Raw genomic sequence first — 12,565 nt, forward strand, 5'->3', positions numbered from 1 at the left:
TGTAAAAACCTTTCTGTCGTGTGCTATCCAATCATGAATATATTATACATGCCTACAGTCAAGCCATCCACAGTTTAGATACAAGACAAAGGGTATAATGTTTAGTGCAAGATAAAGTCCAATAACATCTGATCAATGATCGTTCGAAGGTCTCCAATGAGATAGATAAGAGGTTAGAACCACTCTCTAGCTGGTGATAGCATCCTGATAACAGCTGGGAAGAAACTGTTCCTTAATCTAGAGAATAAAGTATAATAAGATAAAATATAATAATGTGATATATTACCATTATTATATTATTTTTATTATTACTGTTATATCATATTATATTGTAAAATGCTGGAGTAACTCAGCAGGTCAGGCAGCATCTAGGAGAGAGGGAATGGGTGACGTTTCGGGTCGAGACCCTTCTTCAGTCTGAAAAAGGGTCTCGACCCGAAACGTCACCCATTCCCTCTCTCCTAGATGTTGCCTGACCTGCTGAGTCACTCCAGCATCTTGTGATACCTTCAATTTGTACCAGCATCCGCAGTTATTTTCCTACACATATTATATTGTATGTGCATTGTTCCCTGAAGGTGGAATCTCATGTGGATAGGGTGGTGAAGAAGGCGTTTGGTATGCTTGCCTTTATAAATCAGAGCATCGAGTATAGAAGTTGGGATGTAATGTTAAAATTGTACAGGGCATTGGTGAGGCCGAATCTGGAGTATGGTGTGCAGTTCTGGTCGCCAAATTATAGGAAAGATGTCGACAAAATGGAGAGGGCACAGAGGAGATTTACTAGAATGTTGCCTGGGTTTCAGCACTTAGGCTACAGAGAGAGGTTGAACAGGTTGGGTCTTTATTCTTTGGAGCGTAGAAGGTTGAGGGGGGACTTGATAGAGGTTTTTAAAATTTTGAGAGGGACGGACAGAGTTGACGTGGGTAGGCTTTTCCCTTTGAGAGTGGGGAAGATTCCAACAAGGGGACATAGCTTCAGAATTGAGGGACAAAAGTTTAGGGGTAACATGAGGGGTAACTTCTTTACTCAGAGGGTGGTGGCTGTATGGAATGGGCTTCCGGTGGAAGTGGTGGAGGCAGGCTCGATTTTATTATTTAAGAGTAAATTGGATAGGTATATGGATAAGAGGGGATTAGAGGGTTATGGTCTGAGTGCAGGTAGATGAGACTAGGTCAGGGAGAGTGGTCGGCGTGGACTGGAAGGGCCGAACGGGCCTGTTTCCGTGCTGTAGTTGTTATATGGTTATATGGTTATATGGTTATATGGTTATATGGTTATATGGTTTATGATAGAATACTAAATATAATAAAATAAAATAATAAAGAATTAAAAAAAATTGGAGTGTGCTGGGGAATAAAGAAACAGCAAACTCCTGATCGTCCGTCTCCATGACAATCTTGGTGTGGTTTGTCTTCTTTGGGGAAAGGAGGCCACTGGAGGAGGTGGCACAGTGGGTGTAATCAGGAATTGGTGCAGAAGACAATGGTGTCCCTGACTTTGTTTTTAGGGTTTTAAGTTTACAGGCATTCAGCACTTCTCTGAAAACTCTGACAAACGTCCACAGACGTACTGGAGAACAATGGACAATGATGGCGTGGGGGAGGGGGGCAAGAACAAAGGGTGACCTGGCATGGGAGGGAGGGGGGGGGGATTGGTAACTTGGTCAGCGCACTTTATAGGCAACTATTTGGCAAGGTGAGCAAGCGGAGAATCTCACTGTGACAAAGTGTTCAGCTCAATTCAACTGTGGAACGTATCCAGACCGGGTTTATCGTGGCAAACATTGCAATGCCCCCCGATTTCACATTGGACCAACTTAGAAGGAGGGAAGGACATTTGCCTCTATCCAGGTACAAATTTGATATTTACGACACGATAAAACTTTATTCATCCCCCGGAGGGAAATTGGTCTGCCCACAGTCACAACGCACAAGGCACACGAAAACGTGAAATTAAACGTGAAAACACGAAGACAAAGACAAGCGACTGTTGTCTGGCTGCCGTGTGTACAGCGCCTTCACGGGAACAAACGGACAGACAAACAAACAAATGAACACAGGCTTATCCCCTGGGCAGAGGATTCTAAACAAGAGTGACCCCCCCCCTCCCCCACATCGGGCCCCCCTTTGTTCTCCCACCGTCCCCCACGGCGGTCCCCATTGTCTTCCCCCTCCCCCCTCACGCTCATCGCCCATTGATCAAAGGGTCGATCGCGAGGCCCCACCACCGCCGGGCTCCTGTTGCCGTAGAGGCTCATGCTACCGCCGAGGCTCCGGCTGCCGCCAACGAGGCTCCCACCGTAGCCTCCGCTGAGGCTCCTTCGGCCCAGGCAGGCCTCGTCGCGCGGCTTCTCTGCAGTCCCCTGGAGGCACGCGCGTTCCGGTTGTCAGCGCCATGGTTGTTCAGCGGGTGGATCAGGCTCGCGCGGTTCCCCGGGACAATTAAAACACCACTCACAAATATGACCCACATCTTCTCCTATCATCGGAGTTATCTCAATAATTATCAGTCCTTTGCACTAAATTTTCTCCCCTTTGCTTATATACTTTGGGACTTTATCTTGCGTGTTTAAGATTAGCAGACTGTTAAAGATGGGTGCGGTTTATGAGCTTCGGGTTAGTCGGGGGATGAGTTCTGATAAGCTAAACACTTACGTCATTTTCCAAGAAGTTGAACATACTGATCTCAGCGAGTTCCTTGGACTCCTCAAATTTGTCCACCGCTTGTCTTATCTCCTCGTCAGGAATTTTACCGTGACGTTTCTTTTTGTAATCGTAATCTAGACGACGACCTTCCAACTTTTTTAAATGATGCTTTGTAAAGATAAGAACAGGTTAAGTAGGAATCCACCATACGTTGAATAATATATACTTAGAAAACATTTTTCAATTGTACTTGTTTCAGAGAAGTGGAATCGTATTTTCCAGGCTCTGTCCTCTTCTGTTCCTATGAGAGATTGTTGATCTGAAACATCATTTGCTTTTCTCTCGCCAAAGATCTTTCCTGACCGACTGAATGTTTCAGAGAGTCGTACAGCACAACACAGGCCCTTCAGCCCATCTTGTCTAGCCCAACCAACATACCCCATCTAAGGTGGTCTCATTTCCCACATTTGGCCCATATCTTTCCTGTCCAAGTGTCTTTTATATGTTGTAATTATGCTTGCCCCAACTACCTCCTCTAGCAGCTCATTCCATACACCCACCACCTTCTGAGTTCATAGGTTGGTAAGTTACAGGAGCAGAATTAGGCCATTCGGCCCATCAAGTCTACTCCGCTATTCAATCGTGGCTGAACTATCTTTCCCTCTCATCCCATTCTCCTGCCTTCTCCCCATAACCCTTGACATTGTAGACGTGACACCCGAGAGAAAAAGGTTGCCTCTCAGGTTCCCATTAAATCTTTTCCCTCTCACCTTAAACTTATGTCTTCTAGTTCTTGAGTAAAAGACTCTGAGCATTCACCCTATAAATTCTCCTCATGATTTTATACACCTCTATAAGATCACCCCTCACCATCATGCGCTCCAAAAAATAAAGTCCTAGCCTGCCCAACCTCTCCCTATAACACAGGCTCTCGAGTCATGGCAACATCCTCGTAAACCTTCTTTGCATTTCCAACATTTTCTGTTTCATTTCAGATTTGTAACATGTGCAGTTTCTTTTTGCTTTTACATTTTTCATATCTGGGTTAGCTGCCTGTCCAGTTTTTGTTTGTCTAAACTCGGAGATTGTTTGGCAGCCACAAAGCTTTAGTGAGCCTGGTTCGATCCTGATCTCAGGTAATGATTGTGTGGGATTTACATGTTGTTCCTGTAACCTTGGACCTAACGCTAATGCAAACCCATTGCTCCCACATCACACCACAAATCCCTCCCAATATATATGTGGCAAGGAATTCAAAGTGCATGAGAGACAGAATATAAGTGAATGAATGAAAGATATTTTATTGTATTTATTGTATTATTTACAAGTTATACTGAATATGCTGCATGTCTATTAAACTTTAGAGATAAAGCACAGAAACAAGTCCTGTTTAGACATGATGGATCATTTGGACTTTTCCTGTCTACTCTTTGTCATCTCAGACCGGGTTCGATCCTGACCATGGGTGCTGTCTGTACGGAGTTTGTACGTTCTCCCCGTGACCGCGTGGGTTTTCTCAGAGATCTTCGGTTTCCTCCCACACTCCAAAGACGTGCAGGTTTGTAGTTAATTGGTTTGTAGGTTAATTGGCTTGGTATAATAGTAAATAGTCCCTAGTGTGTGTAGGGTAGTGTTAATGTGTGGGGGGGGGTCGCTGGTCAGTGGGCCGAAGGGCCTGTTTCCGTGCTGTATTTGTAAACTAGAAAAATTAGACTGCTATTATGTTCGTGGGGAAAGATACTCACTCCAATTTCTTTTAAGTCCTTTTCTTGTAAAATTTGCAGCGGATCAATAAAGTTCTGCTTTACGTCAATATCCAGGGCATCTTTCACCTCGCCCATTAGCTTCAGAGCTTCTCCAACATCGACCAGAGCAGGCCCTGGAAACATCACGCAAGGAACAAAATCACCATGCACACCATGTTTATACAGACTACCCTTCAGAGTGAGACTAAACGCAAACTGGAGGAACTGTGTGTCCTGTGCTTTTTGTTGTCTACTGCCGGACCCTGACGTGAGAGGACGCTGGCGCTGTTTAATCGCCGCTTCTCCGTTAGGATAGTTTGTCTGTTTGTTTTTATGTTATGATTGTTTTTGTAAAGCGCTTTGAGCTTCTGCTAAGGCGCTATATAAAATAAATGCTTATTATTATTATTATTATTATTATATCTCACTTGGGCAGCTTACACCCTAGTGGTATGAAGATTGAATTCTCTCACTTCAGGTAGCCCGGCATTCCCTCTCTCTCCATCCCTCTCCCACCCAAGTCACACCAGCTTCTCATTTTCACCCAACAAACAGCTTACAATGGCCCGTTTCCTTTATCATCGTTACTTTTTTGCGTATCTTTCATTCATTGTTCTTTATCTCTCTACATCATCGTCTATACCTCTCGTTTCCCTTATCCGTAACCAGTCTGAAGAAGGGTCTCGACCCGAAACGTCGCCCATTCCTTCTCTCCAGAGATGCTGCCTGTCCCGCTGAGTTACTCCAGCTTTTTGTGTCTACATTTAAATTTATTCATTGGATTGCTTGAATACCATAATCATGAATGTGTTTTCATTGTAAAAGCTAAAATTATATCCACTAAATCACAATTGGAAAAATGAATGTAAAAATGAATTGAGGATCTTCTCTATATTGCAAGAATATTTTAACTGAGTATTTCATTGAAGTCATTTAGATCACTCCTAAAGCAAAAGTGAAATGCAGGTTGTGTAGGAAGGAACTACCTTCCCCTAGCGAACAATGATCTAGACATTTTCCTTTGATGTCTCGTTTTCACACCTTACCCTTCCATATCTCTAGTCTCCCTTTCCCCTGACTCTCAGTCTGAAGAAGGATCTCGACCCGAAACATCACCCATTCCTTCTCTCCAGAGTTGCTGCCTGTCCCGCTGAGTTACTCCAGCATTTTGAGTCTATCTTCGGTGAAATGCAGTTCGATTGATTTAAATTTTAATCACATTATCAACTTAACTAAAATATAAATGTAATGAAAAAGAAAGAAAAAGTAATATATTGCACAAAACGTCACCAATCCACGCACCAAAATTGGAATCATCTCCCAGGTCCTTTCCATTTCTCAGCATACAGTCTCCCAACAAGCCTTCAGGCTGAGGATAACCCGTCGTTTTGACTTGTCCTCGGATCTTTGAAACCGTGTTGAGCATCCCTAGCTTGGCTCTGTAGGCTTCCAAATGGCATAAAGCATTTAAAATACTTTAATGTATCGCGCATATACACACACACACACACACACACCGCTCAGCCAAAACATTATGACCACTGACAGGTGAAGTGAATAACATTGATTATCTTGTTACAATGGCACCTGTCAAGGGGTGGGATATATTAGGCAGCAAGTGAACAGTCAGTTCTTGAAGTTGATGTGTTGGATGCAGGAGAAATGGGCAGGAGTAAAGACCTGAGCGACTTTGACAAGGGCCAAATTGTTATGGCCAGACGACTGGGTCAGAGCATCTCTGAAACGGCAAGTCTTGTGGGGTGCTCCCGGTCAGCAGTGGTGAGTACCGACCGACAGTGGTCCGAGGAGGGACAAACCACAAACCGGCGACAGACAGGGTGTTGGGCGCCCAAGGCTCATCGATGCACGAGGGCAACGAAGGCTATCCCGTCTGGTCCGAACCGACAGAAGGTCGACTGTGGCACAAGTCACAGAAAATGTTAATGGTGGTCACGGGAGGAATGTGTCACAATACACAGTGCATCGCACCCTGCTGCGTGTGGGGCTGCACACGGAGGACCAACAGCCAAATTAGGCAGCTGGTCATAATGTTTTGGCTCATCAGGTCATAATGTTTTGGCTGATCGGTGCATATATGTATATATACGTACACACACACACAAGATTGTGAGAGGCATAGATAGTGTAGACAGTCAGAACCCTTTTCCCAGGATGGCAATGTGCACAGCTGGAGGGCACAGCTGGAAGGTGCCTTGGTGAGTCAGCGGCTCGTGGAGGTCCCTTCAACAGGGGGGAGGTCAGTACCCGTACATTAATGGAACCTAGTGAAGGTTGGCATCTTTTGCTTTCAATACGCCTTGATCTCCAGTATTAACTAAAGTCCAAGTCCCACTGAAAAGCATATAAACTAGAAATGGCGAGGGAAAATTAAATGCCATTCATAGTACACGTTCATACCTGGGTTCGGCTGCAAGTACTCAGTTGTTTTAGACAGAACATCAGCCACAGCTTTACACGTAGCGTCTATTTTCTTAAATTAGAAAGAAAAAAGTTCTTATTAAAATAAAATAAACAATATATCCTCTGTAATCTTGCTCCTCAAGAAGGGTCTCAACCCGAAACATCACCCATTCCATCTCTCCAGAGATGCTGCCTGTCCTGCTGAGATAGGGTGAGCAGCTTTAAATACATGGGAGTCCACATCAAAGAGGATCTGACATGGACAACGCACATTGCCGCACTGGTGGGTAAGGCAAGGCAGCGCCTTTACCACCTTAGACAGCTGTGGAAATTCAGAGTGTCTCTGAGGATCCTTCATTGCTTCTACTCTGGGGCTGTAGAGAGCATCCTGTCCGGCAACATCACAGTCTGGTTTGGGAACAGCTCTGCCCAGGACAGGAAGGCCCTGCAGAGTAGTGCGTTCGGTAGAACACACCATGGGAACTACACTCGTCCCCCTGCAGGACCTATACATCAGGAGGTGTAGATCCAGAGCCAGCAACATTATGGGGGACCCCTGCCACCCCAGCAACGGACTGTTCCAGCTGCTACGGTCAGGCAAACGCCTCCGCTGTCACGCTGTGAAAACGGAGAGGATGAGACGGAGTTTCTTCCCACAGGCCATCAGGGCTGTTAACTATTATATCTCCAGAGACTAAATTTTATTTTCTGTATTAATTTTAATTTATATGCTGTAATTGTAATTTTTTGCACAATCCACAGGCATTGCCACTTTCATTTCACGACACATCTTGTATGTGTATGTGACAAATAAACTTGACTTGAACTTGGACTTGAACACTCTGTGAAACGTCACCCATTCCTTCTCTCCAGAGATGCTACCTGTCCTGCTGAGTTACTCCAGCACTCTGTGAAACGTCACCCATTCCTTCTCTCCACAGATGCTGCCTGTCCCGCTGAGTTACTCGAGCTTTTTGTGCCTATCTTCCTTAACTCTTCCCAAACCTGTAACGTTAAATTGTAGCAAATGTTGTCATTTTGTGCCATCCTGGATTTTAAGCTCTATTTTTCTCTATCTTCAGTTGATGTGAGCTTAATTTCTGTAATTTGCTATTAAAGTCTCTGCTTTTCCCCAACTCTCTCTTCCTCTAAACGAATCTCTTTAACCAAACACGTGGATAATTATTAAAAAAATCAAATATTACAACTGCAGAAGAATCATTCTTAGTTTTGATTCACCATTTTCTTGGTTTCGTCGATGCAGGAGCTGGAAAAATATCTTTAGGAAATCAATTCCATATAGACCAAACTATTGACCACCTGATGACCACCCAGTGTACATTGTCTGTACTCATTCTCACCGAGCCCACAGCCAACAATGGCCTGTTTCCTTTATCATCATTACTTTTTGGTATATCTTTTATTCATTTGTTCCACAACTCTCTACATCACCATTTATATCTGTCGTTTCCCTTTCCCCTGACCCTCAGACTGAAGACGGGTCTCGACCCGAAACGTCACCTATTCCTTCTCTCCAGAGATGCTGCCTGACCCACTGAGTTACTCCAGCCTTTTGTGTCTAGCTTTGGTGTAAACCAGCATCTGCACTTTCATCCTACTCAAAATTGGCCTGACTGTTCTAGTGAAAGTGTTTTGAACATTTCATTTGACTAAAGGCGATATAATGCAAGATGATGTATATGTTGGTTTAGGGTGCAGGGGTAAGATTTAGTGGGAACTTGAGGTTCACAGTGAGGGGCTAAAGATTTAATGGGAACCTGAGGGGTTGGGGATGATTGAATAAGGAACCTGAGGGGAACCTTTTCTTACACAAAGGGTGGTTGGTATATGGAACGAGCTGCCAGAACAGGTGGTTGAGGCAGGTTAAATCACAACATTTAAAAACATTGGTACATGGATAGGACAGGTTTAGAGAGATATGGGCCAAACGTAGGCAGGTTGGACTAGTGTAGATGGGACATGTTGGCCGGTGTGGGCAAGTTGGGCTGAAGTGCCTGTTTCCACGCTGTATCACTCTATGTTCTTTATTTGGAGAATAAACTGCACTGTACAATTTGGAAACAAGTATTTAAAATATATATATAATAACCTTCCACCTTCTGGAACTGAAAATAATTTAATCTGTTCTTAAATATAAAAACAAGATATTTTTAAATGAAAAAAGTATATTTGTAGTGACTGAATTATGAATCAGATAGCAGATGGTGTTTAGTGCGATATTTGGCGACTAATGGGAGCCTTCCAACATGTGTAACATGGAACTGCAGATTCTGGTTTACACCAAAGATACACATGAGTAACTCAGCAGGTCAGGCAGCATCTCTGGAGAAAAGGAATGGGTGACATTTCGGGTGAAGACCGTTCTTCAGACTGATTCATCTTTTGGTTCGGGACCCCTCTTCAGACAATCCAAATGTCTGAAGAAGGGTCTAGACCTGACACATCACCCATTCCTTCTCTCCAGAGATGCTGCCTGACCTGCTGAGTTACTCCAGCACTCTGTGAAACGAACGTCACCTATCCATGTTCTCCACAGATGCTGCCTGACCTGCTGAGTTACTCCAGCACTCTGTGAAACGTTACCTATCCATGTTCTCCACAGATGCTACCTGTCCCGCTGAGTTACTCCAGCACTCTGTGAAACGTCACCTATCCATGTTCTCCACAGATGCTGCCTGACCCGCTGAGTTACTCCAGCATTTTTGCCTACCATGCAACATATCAACACAGAAATAGCTCGTTAGACAGATTCTGTTTTATTGTGCATACGTAAATTCTTATCTATTCTCAAACTCCAAATAATTACTGATACATTTTTTATTATTTTCCTGTTTGCAAATTCCTGTTCAATGCCTTGTTTCCACCGTGGTTTGTTGCCAGATCGCTCTGCATTCTGTTTAAGTAAAAAGACAGTTGGAATTGAAGAGGGAATTTAGAAGTTACCTGGGATCAGCAAACAGTGGAAAGAATCCATCACTATTTACTCTGCTGTTAAACATCATAATTTCAAACCCCATAAAGGGACTTTAAATATTTTCATTCACGCACAACTTTTCTACCTTGTCAATCCGGTGGTGCAGCGGTAGAGTTGCTGCCTCATAGCGCCAGAGACCCAGGTTCCATCCTGACTAGGGGTGCTGTCCGTACGGAGTATGTACGTTCTCCCCGTGACCCGCGTGGGTTTTCTCCAAGATCTTCAGTTTCTCCCACACTCCAAAGACGTACAGGTTTGTAGACTAATTGGCTTGGTATAAATGTAAATTGTCCCTAGCGTGTGTAGGATAGTGTTAATGTGCGGGGATCATAGAGACATAGAAAATAGGTGCAGGAGTAGGCCATTCGGCCCTTTGAGCCAGCACTGCCATTCAATATGATCATGGCTGATCATTCCTGCTTTCTCCCCACATCCTTCGATTCCTTTAGCCCCAAGAGCTATATCTAACTCTCTATTGATCGCTGATCGGTGCGGACTCAGTGGGCCAAAGGGCCTGTTTCCGCGCTGTATCTCTAAACTAAACTAAAACTAATCCTCAAGTTTCAGTTTGCTACTCTCTAATCCTTCGTCTCACATCTTGTGTGTGCCATGTTTCATCACGGGCCCGAAGGTTTTCATTGAACTATCTGCCAGAATGGTTTCACAGCAGTTCGTTCACTTACCCGTTCCATCTCCACGAAGTCATCGTCTAGTTTTGTTCCTTCAGCTCCACCCATTTTCTCGCTAACAAACTGCAAAACAAAACATTAAGATCAACCTCAAGTACCGACAATCCGTACTTGAATGCAAACAAAACCACTTGTTGAAAATACCCTGGCAATACTTTACTTTTTACATATTCTGTTATGCTGTGACAAGTTAGAATTTCATTGTTCCGTTTCGGGACATATGACAATAAAATACTCTTGACTCTGTTAAGAAATAAATGCTTACTACAAGGAGATATTAATACATTAGGAATGTGTAGGAAGGAACTGCAGATGCTGGTTTACACTGAAGATAGACACAAAAAGCTGGAGTAACTCAGCGGGACAGGCAGCATCTCTTCAGACGAAGGTCTCGACCCGAAATTCACCCATTCCTTCTCTCCAGAGATGCTGCCTGTCTTGCTGAGTTACTCCAGCTTTTTTGTCATCTTTAATACATAAGGAAAATTCCTACTAACAAGGAGGAATGGTGGACCTGTAACGAGCTCGAGAAACCTTGGGAAGTGCAGATGCCAGAAGCAACTACAGATTATTATCAAACTGTGTTAAACACCAGGGGCAATTTACTGAAGCCAATTAACCTACAAACCTGCAGGTCTTTGGAGGAAACCGGAGCACCCGGAGAAAATGCACGCAGGTTACGGGGAGAGCGTACAAACTCCATACAGACAGCACCCCTTGTCAAGATCGAACCTGGGTCTCTGGCGCTGTAAGGCAGCAAAACTATCGCTGTGCCTCTGCCTTACAGCGCCAGAGACCGGCGTGTGATCCTGAATACGGGTGCTGTCTGTCTGTCTGGTGTTTGTACATTCTCCCTGGGACCACACGCCTTTTAAGTCAAGTCAAGTCAAGTCAATTTTATTTGTATAGCACATTTAAAAACAACCCACGTTGACCAAAGTGCTGTACATCTGATTAGGTACTAAGGAAAAAAATGAAACATACAGTAGCACACAAACAGTTCACAGCGCCTCCTCAATGAGCCTCAAACGCTAGGGAGTAGAAATAGGTTTTGAGCCTGGACTTAAAGGAGTCGATGGAGGGGGCAGTTCTGATGGGGAGAGGGATGCTGTTCCACAGTCTAGGAGCTGCAACCGCAAAAGCGCGGTCACCCCTGAGCTTAAGCCTAGACCGCGGGATAGTGAGTAGCCCCAAGTCGGCCGACCTGAGGGACCTGGAGTTAGAGAGGGGGGTTAGAAGATTTTTGATGTAGGGGGGGGGGGGAATGTCCATTTAGGGCTTTATACGTGAATACGTGAATAAGGCAGAGATTGACAGATTCTTGATCAGTAGGAATGTCAGGGGTTATGGGGAGAAGGCAGGAGAATGGGGTTGAGAGGGAAAGATAGATCAGCCATGATTGAATGGCGGAGTTGACTTGATGGGCCGATTGGCCTAATTCTGCTGCTCGGACTTATGAACTTATGAAAAAGTACAGGTTTGTATTTAATTGGCGATGGTAAATAGTAGGTAGTATCTGAAAGTGATGCAACATCGAACTACTGCACTAGTGGTCGATGGTTGGTTTCTGTAAACTGTCTCTAGTGTGCAGGACCGAGCTAGTAGACGGGTGAGCGTTGGTTGGTGCAGACTCGGTGGGCCGAAGGGCCCGTTTTCACACTCTATCTCTGAACTCGACATAAAGCTAAACGCATGCCAGCATCATTTGAGTGACCTGTTGTGCATTAACCTGTTTGGCCAACGTCCAAGCCAGGATTTGAACTTGCAATCACTCAGACCACAGACGGGAAGATCAAAGCCCTTCCTTTCAGTTCCCACCAGCATTGTCTGGTTTCAGCCTGACTGAGCACCCCAGGGTGCCATGACAAATGGTGAGCAACAACTCCTCACCTCCATGTGACACCCAGCCATTTGCCAAGTCCACATTCTTCTGTCCCGGGACCATCTTTCCTTATCCCATCGCCTGACAAACACCAGTCCATGCTTCCATTAGCGATGATTTCTCTAACGCGCCACTTTCTTCCGGAATCATCACCGCCAATTCATCAAATAATTGGGAAAACCAA

General features: G+C 44.5%; 1 protein-coding gene across 3 annotated transcripts in view; it reads right to left on the reverse strand.

Moving 5' to 3' along the window:
• sh3gl3a (SH3-domain GRB2-like 3a) overlaps positions 1-12,565 on the reverse strand; it is a 63,429-nt gene that overhangs the window by 7,718 nt on the left and 43,146 nt on the right. For all 3 annotated transcript variants that reach the window (XM_078427578.1, XM_078427575.1, XM_078427577.1), the window contains exons 2-6: positions 10,494-10,562; positions 6,813-6,885; positions 5,697-5,840; positions 4,395-4,528; positions 2,659-2,817 (exon numbers count right to left, since the gene is read on the reverse strand). In XM_078427578.1, coding sequence (XP_078283704.1) covers positions 2,659-2,817; positions 4,395-4,528; positions 5,697-5,840; positions 6,813-6,885; positions 10,494-10,562 — 579 coding nt within the window. The remainder of the gene's footprint in view (positions 1-2,658; positions 2,818-4,394; positions 4,529-5,696; positions 5,841-6,812; positions 6,886-10,493; positions 10,563-12,565) is intronic.

This window comes from Rhinoraja longicauda, chromosome 33 (genome assembly GCF_053455715.1).
Source record: "Rhinoraja longicauda isolate Sanriku21f chromosome 33, sRhiLon1.1, whole genome shotgun sequence".
Taxonomy (NCBI): domain Eukaryota; kingdom Metazoa; phylum Chordata; class Chondrichthyes; order Rajiformes; family Arhynchobatidae; genus Rhinoraja; species Rhinoraja longicauda.